The following is an 18553-nucleotide window of genomic DNA, read 5'->3' on the forward strand; positions in this document are numbered from 1 at the left end:
CAGTCCGGATCCCTGCGTGGGCTTTTTAAAAAATAGACTGTAATGCCTGCAGTGACTGGAGTACAGAATTATCAGTCATTTTTGCTAGGGCAACCTCTTGTAGCCAAGGACAGAGCGGGGGGGGGGGGGGGCGGTCTCCTGAACATTGTTTCAAGTGGGGTCACCTTGTTTAAATAGGGTGTACATCTTGCCTTGAGGAGGGTGAAAGGAAGGAGATCAACCAATCCACCACCAGACTCCAGAATTAGTTTTGTCAAGGTCTCTTTAAGAGTCCGGTTCATTCTCTCTACTTGCCCGGAACTCTGGGGCCAATAGGCACAATGTAGTTTCCAATTAGTGCCAATGGCCTTGGCCGATCCCTATGAGACTGAACTCACAAATGCAGGGCCATTGTCTGACACGATTGCAAGAGGCAGCCCAAACCTAGGAATTATTTCTTCTAGTAGCTTTTTGGCTATCACTCTTGCCATCTCATGTTTGACAGAAAAAGCCTCTACCCAGCCTGAAAAGGTATCTATAAAAACTAAAAACTAACATATACTTGTGCCCATATTTTCCAGGTTTCATTTCTATAAAATCTATTTCCCAATAAATTCCTGGTTCCTTACCTCTTTCTCTTTTCCCTCTTCCCATTTTAGTTCTTCCCACATAAACTGTCTGGCATTGAGCACATCTATCAACTACATCCTGAACCATACACCCTAATTTAGAAACCTGGAACTGCTTGTCTATAAGTTCCTTGAGTTTGCGTATCCCCAAGTGAGTACCCTGATGTATCTGGTCTACTAACTTCTTCTCTAGTCTTTGAAGAAGAATTATTTTTCCTGCTTTAGTCTTAGCCCGATTCCCTTCATAATCCAATTTAACCCATTTTTGTAAATACTTTAAATCTTCTTCTAAATAGTTTGGTTTTTCAGGTAGGGCTGGAGCCGGGAGTGTAACCAGTTCTTGTACTGTTCCTCAGGCTCCTTGCTTTGCAGTTTGATCTGCTAATTGGTTTCCTTTTGAAATCAGATCAGTCCCCTTTTGGTGACCTGGGGAATGCATAATGGCCACCTCTTTTGGGTCCCAAATAGCCTAGAGGAGAGCCAATATTTCTCCTCTGTTTTTAATTCCTTTTCCTGCTGCTGTTAATAGGCCCCTTTCTTTATAAATAGCCACATGTATATGGAGAGTAGCAAAAGCATACCTGCTGTCCATATAGATGTTGGCGGTTTTACCTTAGGCTATCTGCAGTGCTTTGGTGAATGCAATCAGCTCCACTTTTTGCACCGATGTTCTGTGTGGCAGGGCTGCTGTCCAGAGTTCCTGCTCAAAAGAAACCACCAAAGCCCCCACATACCTCTTTCTATTGACCATGTAGCTACTCCCATCTGTGAACAGAGTTATCTCGGCATCTGGGAGGGAAATGTCTCTGAGATCCGGCCTTATTCCTGTGACTTGGGTTAGGACCTCCCCACAGTCGTGTGGGTGATCAGCCAGCTCCTCTGGCAGCAGCGTGGCTGGATTTAGCACCGCTGGGGACTGGAAGGTCACTCTTGGTTCATTAAGGAGGAGGGCCTGATACTCCGTCACTCAGGCGTTTGTCATCCATTGGTCTGGTGGAGCCCAGAGAAGGCCCTTGATAGCGTGTGTGCTGGTTATGATGAGATTTTGACCCAAAGTCAATTTACTTGCACCCTTGACCAGGAGGGCCATGGCAGCAATTATGTGGAGGCAAGGGGGAACCCAGCTGCTACTGGATCTAGTTTCTTGCTAAGATAGGCTACTGGCCTTTGCCAAGGCCCCAGAGTCTGAGTCAAAACTCCTTTGGCCACCCCTGCTTTTTCATCCACATACAAGTGGAAGGGCTTGGTAACATCTGGGATGACCAATGCTGGGGCACTCAGTAAGGCTGTTTGTAATTCCTGAAATGCTCCTTCGGCCTCAGCTGTCCACTCTCATCATAGCGAGCCCCCCTTTAGCCAGTTTGTAGAGAGGTCAGGCAATCTCTGCTAACCATGGTATCCACAGCCTACAGTAACCCACCATCCCAAGAAACTCCCTCACTTGTCGGGACATGGTGTGGCAGGGGTATCGGGTGATCACCTGTTTCCTGGACTCAGACAGTGAACGCACACCCTCGTGGAGATCAAAGCCTAGATAAGTGGAATGGCTCTGACAGAGCTGTGCTTTCTTTGCTGACACCCGATATGCTTATTCCTGCAGAGTCTGTAAGAGAGCTCTCGTCCCCCACAAACATGACTCATAGTCCTCAGCGGCTTCTAGCCAAGTTATCAACATACTGTAACAGAGTGACTCCCGGGTTGGAGGTTCTGTACTCACACAAATCCTAGTGTAGAGCCTTGTCAAAAATGGTGGGTGAATTCTTGAATCCTTGGGGAAGTCTTGTCCAGGTGAGCTGGCCTTGGAACTCTTCTTCTGGGTCAGACCACTCAAAAGCAAAAAGGGGCTGAGATTCCCTTGTTAAATATATGCAGAAAAATGGATCCTTGAGATCTAAGATGGTATACACAGTTCTTTCAGGGCCCAGGAGGGAGAGTAGGGTATAGGGGTTAGGCACTGTCGGGTGGGTATCTACAACCCGTTTGTTAACTTCTCGCAAGTCCTAAACAGGTCGGTACTCCCCAGTCTCAGCCTTTTTGATGGGCAACAAACGTGTGTTCCATAGAGATTTGCAAGGAAATAGGATCCCATCTCCTCTGATCCCTTCCTTTGCTCCCTGGGGCAGGGGGGACTGCCAAACGCGAACAGCCATAGCCATCGCCTTTAATTGCACCACCACTGGGTGTTGTCCCCTGGCCAAGCCAGGCGGGTTCCCTTCTGCCAAGACCTAGGGAAACTCGACCTGTAGGGTTTGGAGAAGGCTCCCCCCCCACCGCCTTTGTCTCCTCTGGTTTTGAGACTGGCTCATAAAGGAGGTATTCATCTACTGCTGCCATAAGCACCTGTACAGTGGGTTGTCTCAAGGTTACAGTCATGTCTCCTTCCAAGAACTGAATGCCAGCTCATAACTTGTGGAGGAGATCTCTTCCCATCAAGTTATAGGGGGCATTAGGAAGGGAAAAAATCAATGTATAACTACTCCTGAGGCCAAATTTAAAGTCCTTTCTGTTGTTCATTTATGCCTCTCTGTGCCTTTTGCTCCCTGTACCTAGACTTCCTCTCCAGATAGTTTCCCCATAGGTTTAAGTAATGATGAAAATTGGGCTCCTGTGTCCACCAAAAAATCAATTGATTTTCCCTCCACTTCAATTTTTACCTGAGGTTTGGAGAGGGGATTCGAACCATGGCCCCTTCAGTCTCTGGTGGCAAGCATTGCTGTCTTCTTTTGGGGGCACTCCTTGGCCCAATGTCCTTTTTCCTTACAGTAAGCACACTGATCTGAATCTAAGTCTTCCCACCTGCCTTCTCTGGGCTTAGGCTTTTCCTTCCATTTACTATCCCCTACCTGTCTCCTCCCCTCCTCATGTAATGCCAAAACCTTAACCAGCTTTTTTGTCTGCTTTTCATCCTCGTGTGCATCCCTGTTGTTAAACACCTTTTCTGCTATTCCCACTAACTCAGTCAGATTCTTCCCTTCAAATCCTTCAACTTTCTGAAGTTTCCTCCTTATATCTTGGGGCTGACTGACTGGCAAATGCAAGATTCATTGACCTCTAATTTTTGGGTGCCCTAGGGTCAATCTGACTATACATTTTATAGGCTTCAAATAAGCCTTTCTAGGAAAGCTCCTGGAGACTCATTCTTACCTTGAGCCACTGTGCCAGTTTTAGATAAATTTATGGGTCTCCTTGCAGCTGCACGGAGGCCTGCCAGTAGAGCCTGGTGGTAGAAATGTAAGCTCTCCTTGCCTTCATTGGAGTTTGGATCCCAGTTGAGGGGTTCCCTCAGGCAGTAGTCCTCCATTAGGCAAGGATCGAGGTCCCTGCCAAGTATCTCACTTTTCACCTTATGGGTTTCTCGCATGATGCGATCCCTCTCTTCTGCGTTAAAGAGAGCCATAAGGAGCTGTTAAATATCCACCCAGGTATGGTGGATAAGAAAGACAGTCTCCAAGAGACTAATTAATATCCTGAGGGAGGACATAAAAGGATTTGTGTTGGGCCTTCCAGTTATAGATGTTAGAAGAGGAGAAAGGGATATAGGTTAGGTGGGGGTGCCCTCTCCCATACGGTAGAGCAAACTCACGGAGAGGCAGCATTGGCGCCAACAGCACTGGTGAGGTAAAGGGAGGCAGAGGGGGATAGAGAAAAGGGGAAAGATCAGGGCGGTCTCTCTGCTTGGTGGTCCCATAGGTGGACCCCAACCGCATATGAGGTGGACTGGTAAGGGCATCTCAGGACTGAGAGTCAAGATTAGGGGACAGATGGGGACGGGGAATTCCAAATCCTCCACATCCGATGGGGTAGGACGGTCTTCTTCCCTGGTTCCCCCTTATCTGTCTGTTCTGGTTTTGGTCTTTGACCTGCCTTAGAGGGAGAGAGATGGTTTCATTAGCAGGGGAAGGTGGGACTTGAGCCATGACGGTGGCTCTTCTATCAGATATCACCAGGCCACAATGTACGGTATTTGGTCTCGATGTAGATTGAACACCTCACTTAGGGTAGAATAGATCTGAGCTTAAGCAAACGTTCCTTCCGGCAGCCACCCTGTGGGCCACTCTAACTGGCAGAGTGTTTTAAGTGTTCCCTGGGAAACCTTGTCACCGACTGGGTGGCTTTACCTTGAAAATCCTTGAAATGTTCGAGAACAAGACCTAGGGGTGTCACAGGTCCCTTGCTCTCCGCTTGTCCCATTTCTCCAAATACAACAAACACAACAGACAACAAAAAAACAAGGCAAAGACAACCACAGGCCCAGCAATTCCCATCCAGAGCCCACTGATGGTGGGGACTTTCTTGGTCCCTGACAAACCAGACAATGGACAAAAAAAAAAAAAAAAAAAAAAAAAAAAAGCTAGAGTGAAGACAAAAATAATATGTTTAACTAAAACTACAATAATTAGTTAAAAGATTTATATTTTAAAAAGGTTGTGACATCAAAAACATTAAACATGTGGTTCCCCACAGTATAGAACTTCAACAGTTTACATCAATGGAAAAGTCATCCACACAGAAAGTCAATAAGAAAAACATCAGTCTTAAATGAATCATGTATACTGAGGTGAATGGATAAAGATATCACACACATCAATACTATTCAGCCATAAAAAATAATGAAATGGTGATGGTCGTGGTAACATGGAGAACCTTGAGAATACCTTGTTAATAAAATAAGAGAAAGACAAATACCATATAGTTTCACTTGTATGTAGAATTGGGGGAAAAAAAAGAAACTCAGATTCATAGATACAGAGAAGAGATTGGTGTCTGCTGAGGGGAGGGACTTGGAGGCCTGGGAGGGCGGAGGGATAGAGCCACAGGGTGGGGCTCCCTCCCCCTCCCTCAGGAGCCCTTTGTGACCAGACACTAGCTCTGTGATGTGGGCCTGGGGCTTGTATCTGCACCTCCACACCCAGGGCTCAGTTGTCTGAGGACAGCAGTGTGGTTGGACGCTAAGTCTCAGAGCTCAGTTGTCTGAGGGCAGCAGTGCGATCAGACATTAATGTCTGATGAGGGAAGAGATGGAAAATTATCTCTTCCCTCAGCAATTCTTTTTTAATGGTTGGCTGAGCTCCAGTCCCATTATCTGGGCAGTTAATGTCATCTTTGCCCTTGTATGTGGGATAGGGCTCTTTGTATATTTAGTTTCTTATTTCCAGCCTGATCCATCCTCACCACCAGGCAAAAAACGCAGAAAGAGCGGGAAGGTAAGGAACCCTCGGCCCAGACCCAGCAGAGTGTGATTCTATCTTCTTTTCTATTATTCTTTCCACTTTTCTGAGTCACTGGAGAGACTCCTGAAATGGGAAAGAATAGAATGGGTATTCTCAGGAAAGAGCAGACCACCATCAATCCAGGACAAGCGAGACTCAGCAGGGGTTAGAGAGACACGAGGATTTCTCCCTGAAGATCTCAGGCCAGAATCCAGGTGTGGTGGAGGGGTCCAGGGCAGTGTCCCAAACACAGTGACCGGTGGCCAAGGACCAGAGGCTAAAAGCTGCCTCTGTAGCGGAGGTCAGGCCCCTGAGCACTGTGTCACCAGCCATGGTCCAAGGACAGGTATTTCAGGTGAATGTTCCCCCTTCAGGGCTGATTGAGGGCAGTACTGAGCCCAGGAGGTCCCAAGCAGCAGCTAGAGTGGGGCTCTGGCCTTGGAAAGTGGGGTCCTATGTGAAAAAGTCCAGTTGTGCCACCAGGTCTGGTATTATGTGTGTTTCTTGAGCAGAGGAACAGTGGCAAACTTCTCATATAGGATATCCTTCTGTACATTCTTCAAAGAAGGAAAACTGGAAATATTTGTATCCATTTTGAAAAGGAAATGAATAAAGCAAACGACATATCAGATAAAGGACTCGTGTCCAGAATCTATAAAGAACTTAGCAAACTCAACACCCAATGCTTAGCGAAATAAGTCAAGCAGAGAAAGACAACTATCATATGATCTCCCTGATATGAGGAAGTGGCGATGCAACATGGGGGCTTAAGTGGGTACGAGAAGAATAAATGAAACAAGATGGAATTGGGAGGGAGTCAAACCATAAGTGACTCTTAATCTCACAAAACAAACTGAGGGTTTCTGGGGGGGAGGGGGTTTGGGAGAAGGGGGTGGGATTATGGACATTGGAGAGGGTATGTGTTTTGGTGAGTGCTGTGAAGTGTGTAAACCTGGTGATTCACAGACCTGTACCCCTGGGGATAAAAATATATGTTTATAAAAAATAAAAAATTTAAAAAAAATTAAAAAGAAGGAAAAAAAAAAGAAAAAAAAAGAAAATCACAGTCCGCCCACCCCCTTAGTTAAATGTAGGAAGTCACACTACTCATGAGCAGTGAGCACCTGCTGCTGGGCTGGGGGTCCCAGCCTCCTAATGTTCTCTTATCTCAGTACCAAGCAGAGCCACGGAGGAGAAGCAACAGAAGCCAGAGAAGCCAGACTCTGAAAGGTGAGTGTCCACCACTCACCCCTGCATGCCCCAGTTACACTGTGCCCCCTGCTCTGAAGCCTGGCCCCACCATCTCCCAAGACACCAGGGCCTGAGCCCATCCCTCAGGAAACAGAGCCCTGGGAGGCGGGTTGGGGGCTCCTGGGAGGGAGATCACAACCCACCCAGAGGCTTCCCAGATTCTGCACCAGAACAAAGCCCTGAGGGGCTGGAAATGGGTGTCGCCCAGCAGGGGCCCCAGGGCCTAGACTAGGGGCAGGACCTCCTGCTTCCACTGTGGACAAGCTGTTCAACTCAGCTCAGATTCCTCTGTAAAGCCATGCAGTCCTTCCTCCCCCAGCAAGGTCATGAGTGAGAAAACACTTTGGAAAAGACAAAGCGATCCCCAAAATGAACCCTGTAATCACCGTGTGGGCACGTGACCTTTGACAGTGCTGTTTGGGGCTTCCAAGTCCAATCCCCTAAAGGTTTCCCCTAAAGGGACATTATACCCAGTCTCCTGTAAGACACCTGGGCCCCCGCCTTCCCCTTGACCCAGTCTCCTGTTTCCAGCTTGCAGAAATTGCCTGCACGAGCTGGAAGAGTTCCGCAGTTTACTCTCCCTTCTGCAAAGGTAATGAATCTGCCCCCTTATCCCCTGGGTGGGCCTCCCCGAGTCTGTGGTGTGACCCCCAGGGCTGCAGGGAACCGGCCTCTGGGGCTGCTTGGGGGTGCAGGGAGGAGCCATGGGACAGATTGTGACCAAAGCCCCGGGCTGAGGGACAGCAGGAGCATTGTGATGTGGGTGTGGGGCGTGGAGGGCCATGGGGTCCTCTCCCGGCCCCAGGCTGCTGCAGGGACAGCTCACACCTCTTGTCTCCCACAGCCACCTGACAAGGGTCTCTGACCAGGGGGGCTTTCACCAGTCCTTACATCAAGCAGCCCCTGGTCAGGTGTGCCAAGGGGCACCAGCTGGAGCCCATCAGCCATGCAGGGAGCCTGTGGAAGGCGCTCCTCCTGCCGTGGCCTCATCACCTGCTCATGCTCCACTGACCCGGCCCCCTCGGCCTCTGGCCTCCACCCTGCCAGTGAGACCTCAAGAAGAGCAAACTAACTTTAAAAAAATCCTACCAGACACAGTGAGAAAGAACTTTCTTCCAAGTCATTCCAGCTGGGCCTCTCTCATTCCAGCCATCTCAGGCCTTGGCCATGCCAGCTACCCCATTTTTTCCTTTTCCTGGTGGTGGGAAAGTACCAAGTCCTTGTTCTTGCCTGGCACATTACAGCACAAGTGCCAGCAAGAACACGTGTCCTGCCACCCACCAGATGCCTCATTCTGGCGTGGCCTTACTAACAGGCAGATAGAGACTCATAACCCTCCGTTTGTCAATCCGGATGTCCAGAAGCTCCTTGAACTAGTAATCAGCAAAAGGGTAGAACTGAAGAGTTGGAAGGAGAAAGAAAAGGTTGGGTCAGTTTTCAAACAGCGGTGCCCAGACGACCACGTGAGCTTCTGTGGGACTCTGTGGAAGCTTCTGGGTACTGAGCAGACCACCACCACCCAGCCATCCTTCTGGAACATGAAAAACAAAGCACAGCCACTGGCCCAACCTCAGCCGTTCTCATCTCCCAAGGTCTTGGAAGACCACTTGCAATGGAAACGCAGCCAGCTCTTCTGGGGTCTCCCCTCTCTGCACAGTGAGTCCCTGGTGACCACTGCCTTGTTTTCTACTCACTCTTCTCCACTACAGTCTCCCTCTGTTTTATTCAATGGGACCTCTAATTGCTTGCCAGTTCTAAACCAGGATCAAGTATCTTCACAGTTTTCCCATGCCCCACCATTGTTCCACCGTGGAATCCAAACTCAACCCTCAACACTAACCTTGCCCCAGCCCAAAGTCCCCCTTGCACCCTCTGTCCCAATAAGACCACCTTCTCTCCCATCCCAGAGGAGGACCAGTAGGGTATCTTTTGCTACACCCCAGGAAAAGACACAATCCTTCACCCCAACTAAAATGCAACATCTGGAGTGGCCCTCGTTGCCAAAGCAACAAGGAAGGGGGAAGACTTTACCCACTATGGAGAAAAGATCTCCAAAATTCTTTAGCCAAGTCCCTCCCAAGCTTCTAGAGGACCACCAGGCCTCCCGGGCCCACAGATCAGGTTCTACCTATCAAGGGGACTTTGTCATCTTTAATATCCAGAAGCCACAGCTTCAGAGGAAGCTCAGCAGGGATAAACAGCAAAGCAGCTTGCCCCACAAGGTTCAGCTGTCTCTGGAACTGAGCTGGCCTCAGGATGAATCCCCGGGAATGAGTCAGGCACAGAGAGAGCAGGGGCTCTCAAGGCCCTTTGTGTTTAAAGGTAAAAGCAGCCAAGCTACATGGAGGACCAGGTCCAGATACCACAGGAAGTATAAAGCAAGATTCAAACTAGAGAAGAACTTTGGTAAGGGTCTATGGCAGTGTCTGAAGAGGACACCAACAGGTCTCTCCAGGATCTCAGCTAGATTCCCAGCGAAGGTTCTGGGAACCAACTCTGAGAAGGAGTTTGGAAGACCCTTAATAGGGGCCTTGGAGGGTGATCCAGGAAAATACTTAGCCAGGGGCCCAGACAAGAAACATCTAGAAAAAACTTTAAAGGTTCATTTACACAGGAAATTAGGACAGATCAGTATAGGTCTGATCCCTGTGACTGTGCGTCGATCCTGGTTTGTGGCCAGCCATGCTTTTCCCAAGTCCCAACCCCACATGGCTATCAGAAATCTAGCACCCTTAAAGGATCAGGAGCTCTGCGTAAACACCTCCCATGAGCTGCCCTTCCTTTGTCCTAACACTCAGCAGAAGCTGGAAACACACATCATAAGTTTTCGAGTGAGGCATAAGTGGGACCTACCTCTCCAAACTGTTGAGCCCATAGATCTCAAACTACTTGAAGCTCAACATTTGCCTTTTCCCCAGTCCCCCTTTCCATGCTCAGCCACCTTTGTACCTGGGGCCCCCTCAAAAGCCAAATTTTACAAGTTCTTGGGGAAACCACCTCAGCCCCATCCAGAAGAGAAGGGTATAACTGAAAAGTCTGATCCCACTTCAGGGAGTCCCCTGCCTGTTCCCTCACCCATACGTGAGCAAATCCAGCAGGCCCTGGGAAGGACTTTACCTGGTGATGGCCATCAGTCCTCAAAGACGTCTTTATCAAGACAGGAGGGCAGTTCACCTTCTTGGGCCTCCATTCTCAGCCTCCCAAACAGAACCCTGCACAGCAAGACTGGTATGGGGGCCAAGAAAGACAACCTGGAACCAAGTCCAAGTTTAGCAATGGCCAGGAATGAGCTAAAAGAGAGTGGGGGTCAGGCCTCACCAGACATGGTAGCAACACTGAAGATGAAGCTCAGGTCCCAATCTCCAAGGTCTGAAGGGGCCACAGAGGCTATGGAGGCCAAGAAGGCCCCTGCCTGGAAAGTTGTCTTAAGACCCAGTGGGCTGGCCAACAAACCAGCCATTTATGTGGATCTGATATCAGGATATCCAGGTGCTAGGAAAAGCCCCTCACCATCTACAGTGTTGGTTGCTGAAGATCCAGAGGAGGTAAGCCTTGAAACAAAGGTTAGTATGGTTGAGCTCCAAGAGCCTGAAGGCTCTACCACTAGTGAGCTTCCTCAAGATTCTCCCAGTGACCTCCTCCTTCCAGACTTTGCCACTTGTGTGCTTGTTGAAGACAGGGGCACCAATGTGCTCCCACCAGACTCTCACACTAATGCTGTCCTTGCTGCAGACAGCTTGACCACTCAAGAGTCACCCTCCTGTTCCCAAATGGAACGTGCCAGTGGAGAGACACCATCTTCCCCGGTGTCACATAACCTTAGCTCAAGTGGGTCAAGCAGTGAGGGGCAGCAAGAGCCCTGTGGACCAAAGGTTGAGGAACCAAGTGACAGCCAGAGCAACAATGAGACCACTGATGAGGGAAAGGACGAGAAGAGACCCAAACCAGAAGAGAATGAAGACAGGTGTGCAGAACCATTGGCAATCAGGGCTTCCCAAGCTAGCAAGATAGGCCACCCTCCCCAGGTCAGAGGATCAGGAGAGAGCCTTGGAAGCAAATACCTCCGGCTCATGCCACAGGAAAAGGGACATGTTTTTCCGGAAAGCCACTTTAGACAAAGGATGAAGAACTTTCTGCAGTGCCTTAATCCCAATAAAAAGAGCAAAGGACTGGAAGGCCCCCTTCAAGAAGGCAAGCCTGCATCGGCTTCTGCCCCGAGCTGGGTACCAGTCAGAAGCAGATCGGTTATGGACAACAGGGCTGCCGAAACTCAGACGGTAGTGACAGCCGTGAGACAAATCCTGGTGGAAAAATTGCGACTCCACCAAGGAATTCGGGCCTCAGAGATGTATCAGCACAAGGAATTGCAGGCCCCAGTACATAGGCATTCTTGCCCTCACAGGGCTTTCGCCTCTACAGACCTGAAGAGAATGATGGGAGGAATAGCCTCCAATCAGCAAGGTACCTCCAAGGGCCATAGCTGCCCTAGCAAGAGCCAGCTGACCAGAGACAGGAATGGTGAATGGAAAAGCCTCCCCAGGAACCTGGGGCCCCCAGGCAGACCCAGCCAGCACCAGCCGATGGTGGCAAGTGTCTCAGGTCGAGTTCACCATTATCCTACATGCAGTTTTCGAAAATATGCCTCAATCTATCAGGCAGAGAATGCTTCACACATCTTTTCTGGTCAGAAAGATTTCCCTCAAGAAAAAATCGAGTATATGCAAAGAAAGTCCATTTTTTCTCATATTAGCACATCCTCTGTGTGCTAATGACTTCCCCATGCCACAATTTTGTCTCCCGAAAATATATGTTTGGTGTTTTTTCTCTCATGAGTGGTGCTGGACTTTGTGTGTGTCCTGCTTGGGTGGAGGGGATCAGAGTTTTCTCTCCACAAAAGCCTGCTTTGGTTTCCAGAATGATGGGGCCTTGGAGGGCCAGGGACCTTGGGGTCCACCCTGTCCCCTTCCTCACACACCTTCCATTTCCACGACAAGGTGAACAAGACCCAGAGTGGGACCTTGCTCTGCCCATCCTCTCCTGCTTTCCTTCCACCTGAAATTTGTGTGGTTGTAGGGAGGGTCTGCTGAGGCATAAATCCCACTCAGGCTCCAGGAAGACAGAGTCCTAGATCAGAGTGGGGCCTGCAGTTGGGAGATGCAAGGCTGGCCTTGAGGGCAGAGGTGAGAAATCCTGCCCCCATCCACGTATCCTGTGGGGAGTAGAGGACGGCCATCCCAGGAGCCTTCTCACCCCCAGATAATCTCATCTTAGCTCCATGCAGCCCCTCTTACACTTGGAGCAGCAAGGGATGAGCTCTCTCCCAGCACTGAGGGCGTGTGGGATGCCACAGAGACCCCCAGGCACCAGCCTGCCCAGCCCCAGGGCACTGAAGGGGCCTTCTCACCAGCACCCCCTTCCCCTTCTGGGGGATGGGTGGGGTGTGGCTGTAGGCAGGGGGACCCTGTACTTAGGGTGGGAGGCCAGGAAGAAAGCCAAGTGTCAGGGTAAGCCCATGCCTGGTGTAACGACATCTACCCACTTAAGCCCCCATGTTGCATCACCACTTCCTCATTATCAGGGAGATCAGCATGCTCTTTGTGTCCCACTGCCACCTACAGGCCCAGAGGGGAGAAGTTAGAGGCCCCGGGACTGTCCCCACAGGATTTCCACCCTACTCCAGCTGCCCTGGCTCCCACATGGAAAGCCAGGTTCCCAGAGACAGCCAGGCCTTCAGGCAGAGAAGTTAAGTTCTGCACAATTTGATAAGCTTGTAGGACTGCGGGCCCCGGGAAGACTTGTGGTCTGTGACCTTTATGTACACGTCTGGCTCAAGGATGGCTCCCAGGGGACTGGTGGGGACTCGGAGGCCAAGGGACTGGCCTGGATTCTGGTCATGGTTACCTCAGAGCCCAGAAGGGCAGGAGGACAAGATGGGGCTTGTCCCACCACCAGCTGGAAAGAGGTGTCCAGAATGAGGGTGCAGTCCAGGAGGCTCCCCCACCACCCGTGTGCCCCAGTCCCAGCCCAAAATCATCCTCTAGGGCCCCTCACACATAACTCACATGGTAGAGAGTCCCACAAGTCGGACGTGCACTCCACACTCCTGTTAGTAGAAGTGCCGTGGACAGGAGGCTGGTGGAACAGCCAGAAACAGGAAGGAGCAAATCCCCTTGCCCTTCTCCTGCCAGATGGTACAAGGAGGCCAGAAAGGGAAAGCCCCATGCCAAGAGACCTTGTGCAGAGACCTCTGACAGAGACCCACCAAGGCCTCCCACAGAGACTCATACAGAGACCCACACTGAGACCTCCCACAGAGACCCACACAAAGCCCACATAGATCCTACACAGAGACCTCTGACAGGGGCCAACATCAAGAGCCCTCATGAACACCATGTCCAAGGATGATCTTCAAACCCTCCCACACAGACCTTATGCAGAAACTCTCACAGTGAACAACACCAAGAGACTTCACAGAGACCTGTGACAGAGATCCACACAGATTTCTCTCAGACACACCTCAGAAACTGATCTGAATACCCACACACAGCTCTGCAGAGCCCACACAGAGGCCTCCAAGTGCCCTGCAAACACCAAAGACATACCTTGAACAGAGGGCTCACCTCCATCCTTAGGAGCAAAAGTAGCCACCCAGTGTCAGGCCCCGCTTGGATCTGAAGCCACTTAACAAACTGGCAGTGAAGTTGTGCTGTAAAGGCTTGTGTATTTTTTAATTACTTCTGAAAAAGACTTAGATTCCCCATGTAAACCTGAAAAATCCTTTCCTTCACAAATTTTCATTAGCTTGAGCTCCCACACACAGTTTAAAGAATCAGAAACTGAAAACAAAACTTTGCCATCGTCTAATGAGGGAAGAACTCTTATTTGTCCAGTTTTAGCTACGGTTTAGTGAAATGGCCTCAGGGGTCATGTTCTTTATTTTGTTAGGGACAAGTCCCTCCACCCAAAGTGACTTATTCACATTGAAAATGCTGTAGGGAGGCCTGCAGCCATTGGAATGTGGGATGGAGTGAACCAGCAGAGAGGTCATTGACTCAAATGTACAGAGAGCATGCTCTTTGGCCCAGAGCAGCTTGTGGTAGGTTTATGAGGCTTGCTTTATTTTTAAATCAAAGAACTCACAGTGTCAAACACATGAAGCTGTTTTAGAAATGAAACAGTTCAGCAATATATCTTTTTTTTTTAAATTTTTTTATTTTTTAAAAACATATATTTTTATCCCCAGGGGTACGGGTCTGTGAATCACCAGGTTTAAACACTTCACAGCATTCACCAAAGCACATACCCTCCCCAATGTCCATAATACCACCCCCTTCTCCCAAACCCCCTCCCCCCAGCAACCCTCAGTTTGTTTTGTGAGATTAAGAGTCACTTATGGTTTGTCTCCCTCCCAATTCCATCTTGTTTCATTAAATATTCTTCTACCCACTTAAGCCCCCATGTTGCATCACCACTTCCTCATATCAGGGAGATCATATGATAGTTGTCTTTCTCTGCTTGACTTATTTTGCTAAGCATGATACGGTCTAGTTCCATCCATGTTGTCGCAAATGGCAACATTTCATTGCTTTTGATGGCTGCATAGTATTCCATTGTGTATATATACCACATCTTCTTGATCCATTCATCTGTTGATGGACATCTAGGTTCTTTCCATAGTTTGGCTATTGTGGACATTGCTGCTATAAACATTCGGGTGCACGTGCCCCTTTGGATCACTACGTTTGTATCTTTAGGGTACATACCCAGTACTGCAATTGCTGGGTCATAGGGCAGTTCTATTTTCAACATTTTGAGGAACCTCCATGCTGTTTTCCAGAGTGGCTGCACCAGCTTGAATTCCCACCAACAGTGTAGGAGGGTTCCCCTTTCTCAACATCCTCACCAGCATCTGTCATTTCCTGACTTGTTGATTTTAGCCATTCTGACTGGTGTGAGGTGATATCTCATTGTGGGTTTGATTTGTATTTCCCTGATGCCGAGTGATATGGAGCACTTTTTCATGTGTCTGTTGGCCATCTGGATGTCTTCTTTGCAGAAATGTCTGTTCATGTCCTCTGCCCATTTCTTGATTGGATTATTTGTTCTTTGGGTGTTGAGTTTGCTATGTTCTTTATAGATTTTGGACACTAGCCCTTTATCTGATATGTCATTTGCAAATATCTTCTCCCATTCTGTCAGTTGTCTTTTGATTTTGCTAACTGTTTCCTTTGCTGTGCAAAAGCTTTTGATCTTGATGAAATCCCAATAGTTCATTTTTGCCCTTGCTTCCCTTGTCTTTGGTGATGTTCCTAGGAAGATGTTGCTGTGGCTGAGTTTGAAGAGGTTGCTGCCTGTGTTCTCCTCAAGGATTTGGATGGATTCCTTTCGCACATTGAGGTCCTTCATCCATTCTGAGTCTATTTTCGTGTGTGGTGTAAGGAAATGGTCCAATTTCATTTTTCTGCATGTGGCTGTCCAATTTTCCCAGCACCATTTATTAAAGAGGCTGTCTTTTTTCTATTGGACAATCTTTCCTACTTTGTCAAAGATTAGTTGACCATAGAGTTGAGGATCTATTTCTGGGCTCTCTATTCTCTTCCATTGAACTATGTGTCTGTTTTTGTGACAGTACCATGCTGTCTTGATGATGACAGCTTTGTAATAGAGCTTGAATTCCGGAATTGTGATGCCACCAACGTTGGCTTTCTTTTTCAATATCCCTTTGGCTATTCGAGGTCTTTTCTGGTTCCATATAAATTTTAGATTTGTTCCATTTCTTTGAAAAAGATGGATGGTACTTTGATAGGAATTGCATTAAATGTGTAGATTGCTTTAGGAGCATAGACATTTTCACAATATTTATTCTTCCAATCCAGGAGCATGGACCATTTTTCCATTTCTTTGTGTCTTCCTCAATTTATTTCATGAGTACTTTATAGTTTTCTGAGTATAGATTCTGTGCCTCCTTGGTTAGGTTTATTCCTAGGTATCTTATGGCTTGGGGTGCAATTGTAAATGGGATTGACTCCTTAATTTCTCTTTCTTCTGTCTTGCTGTTGGTGTAGAGAAATGCAACTGATTTCTTTGCATTGATTTTATATCCTGACACTTTACTGAATTCCTGTACAAGTTTTAGCAGTTTTGGAGTGGAGTGTTTTGGGTTTTCCACATATGGTATCATATCATCTGCGAAGAGTGATAATTTGACTTCTTCTTTGCCAATTTGGATGCCTTTAATTTCCTTTTGTTGTCTGATTGCTGAGGCTAGGACCTCTAGTACTATGTTGAATAGCAGTGGTGATAATGGACATCCCTGCCGTGTTCCTGACCTTAGCGGAAAAGCTTTCAGTTTTTCTCCATTGAGAATGATATTTGCGGTGGGTTTTTCATAGATGGCTTTGATGATATTGAGGTATGTGCCCTCTATCCCTACATTTTGAAGAGTTTTGATCAGGAAGGGATGCTGTACTTTGTCAAATGCTTTTTCAGCATCTATGGAGAGTATCATATGGTTCTTGTTCTTACTTTTATTGATGTGTTGTATCACATTGACTGATTTGCGGATGTTGAACCAACCCAGCAGCCCTGGAATAAATCCCACTTGGTCGTGGTGAATAATCCTTTTAATGTACTGTTGAATCCTATTGGCTAGCATTTTGGTGAGAATTTTCACATCTGTGTTCATCAAGGATATTGGTCGATAGCTCTCTTTTTTGATAGGATCCTTGTCTCGTTTTGGGATCAAGGTGATACTGGCCTCATAAAATGAGTTTGGAAGTTTTCCTTCCATTTCTATTTTTTGGAACAGTTTCAGGAGAATAGGAATTAGTTCTTCTTTAAATGTTTGGTAGAAGCCATCTGGCTCTGGGCTTTTGTTTGTTTGGAGATTTTTAATGACAGTTTAAATCTCCTTACTGGTTATGAGTTTTCAGGCTTTCTATTTCTTCCTGGTTCAGTTGTGGTAGTTTATATGTTTCTAGGAATGCATCCATTTCTTCCAGATTGTCAAATTTGTTGGCATAGAGTTGCTCATAGTATGTCCTTCTAATAGTTTGTATTTCTTTGGTGTTGGTTGTGATCTCTCATCTTTCATTCATGATTTTATTTATTTGGGTCCTTTCTCTTTTCTTTTTGATAAGTCTGGCCAGGGGTTTATCAATTTAATTAATTGTTTCAAAGAACGAGTTCCTAGTTTAGTTGATTTGTTCTATTGTTTTTTTCGTTTCTATTTCATTGATTTCTGCTCTGATCTTTATGATTTCTTTTCTCCTGCTGGGCTTAGGGTTTCTTTCTTGTTCTTTCTCCAGATCCTTTATGTATAGGATTAGGTTGTGTACCTGAGACCTTTCTTGTTTCTTGAGAAAGGCTTGTACTGCTATATATTTTCCTCTCAGGACTGCCTTTGTTGTGTCCCACAGATTTTGAACCTTTGTATTTACATTATCATTTGTTTCCATGATTTTTTTCAATTCTTCTTTAATTTCCCAGTTGACCATTCATTCTTTAGATGGATGCTGTTTAGTCTCCATGTATTTGGGTGCTTTCCAAACTTCCTTTTGTGGTTGAGTTCTAGCTTTAGAGCATTGTGGTCTGAAAATATGCAGGGAATGATCCCAATCTTTTGATACCGGTTGAGTCCTTTTTCCCGAGGATGTGATCTATTCTGGAGAATGTTCCATGTGCACTAGAGAAGAATGTGTATTCTGTTGCTTTGGGATGAAATGTTCTGAATATATCTGTGATGTCCATCTGGTCCAGTGTGTCGTTTAAAGCCTTTATTTTCTTGCTGATCTTTTGCTTGGATGATCTGTCCATTTCAGTGAGGGGAGTGTTAAAGTCCCCTAATATTATTGTATTATTGTTGATGTGTTTCTTTGATTTTGTTATTAATTGGTTTATATAGTTGGCTGCTCCCATGTTGGGGGCATAGATATTTAAAATTGTTAGATCTTCTTGTTGGACAGACCCTTTGAGTATGATATAGTGATATAGTGTCCTTCCTCATCTCTTATTATAGTCTTTGGCTTAAAATCTCATTGATCTGATATAAGGATTGCCACTCCTGCTTTCTTCTGATGTTCATTAGCATGGTAAATCCTTTTCCACCCCCTCACTTTAAATCTGGAGGTGTATTCGGGCTTAAAATGAGTTTCTTGGAGGCAACATATAGATTTTTTTTTTTTAATCCATTCTGATACCCTGTGTCTTTTGACAGGGGCATTTAGCCCATTATCATTCAGGGTAACTATTGAGAGATATGAATTTAGTGCCATTGTATTGCCTGTAAGGTGACTGTTACTGTAAATGGTCTCTGTTCCTTTCTGATCTACCACTTGTAGGCTCTCTCTTTGCTTAGAGGACCCTTTCAAGATTTCCTGTAGAGCTGGTTTGGTGTTTGCAAATTCTTTCAGTTTTTGTTTGTCCTGGAAGCTTTTAATCTCTCCTTCTATTTTCAATGATAGCCTAGCTGTATATAGTATTCTT

At 47.0% G+C, this 18553-nt stretch overlaps 1 protein-coding gene across 1 annotated transcript; it reads left to right on the forward strand.

The window, feature by feature from the left end:
• The first annotated feature begins 5547 nt into the window (after positions 1–5547).
• Positions 5548–11886, forward strand: LOC131829008 (spermatogenesis-associated protein 31E1-like). The gene is made up of 4 exons (XM_059170311.1): positions 5548–5812; positions 6991–7048; positions 7601–7661; positions 7914–11886. Exons 1-4 carry the CDS (start codon positions 5615–5617, stop codon positions 11836–11838), a joined length of 4242 nt encoding a protein of 1413 aa, XP_059026294.1. The 5' UTR covers positions 5548–5614; the 3' UTR covers positions 11839–11886.
• Positions 11887–18553: the final 6667 nt, after the last annotated feature.

Source organism: Mustela lutreola, chromosome 4 (genome assembly GCF_030435805.1).
Source record: "Mustela lutreola isolate mMusLut2 chromosome 4, mMusLut2.pri, whole genome shotgun sequence".
In the NCBI taxonomy this organism is placed as follows: Eukaryota; Metazoa; Chordata; class Mammalia; order Carnivora; family Mustelidae; genus Mustela; species Mustela lutreola.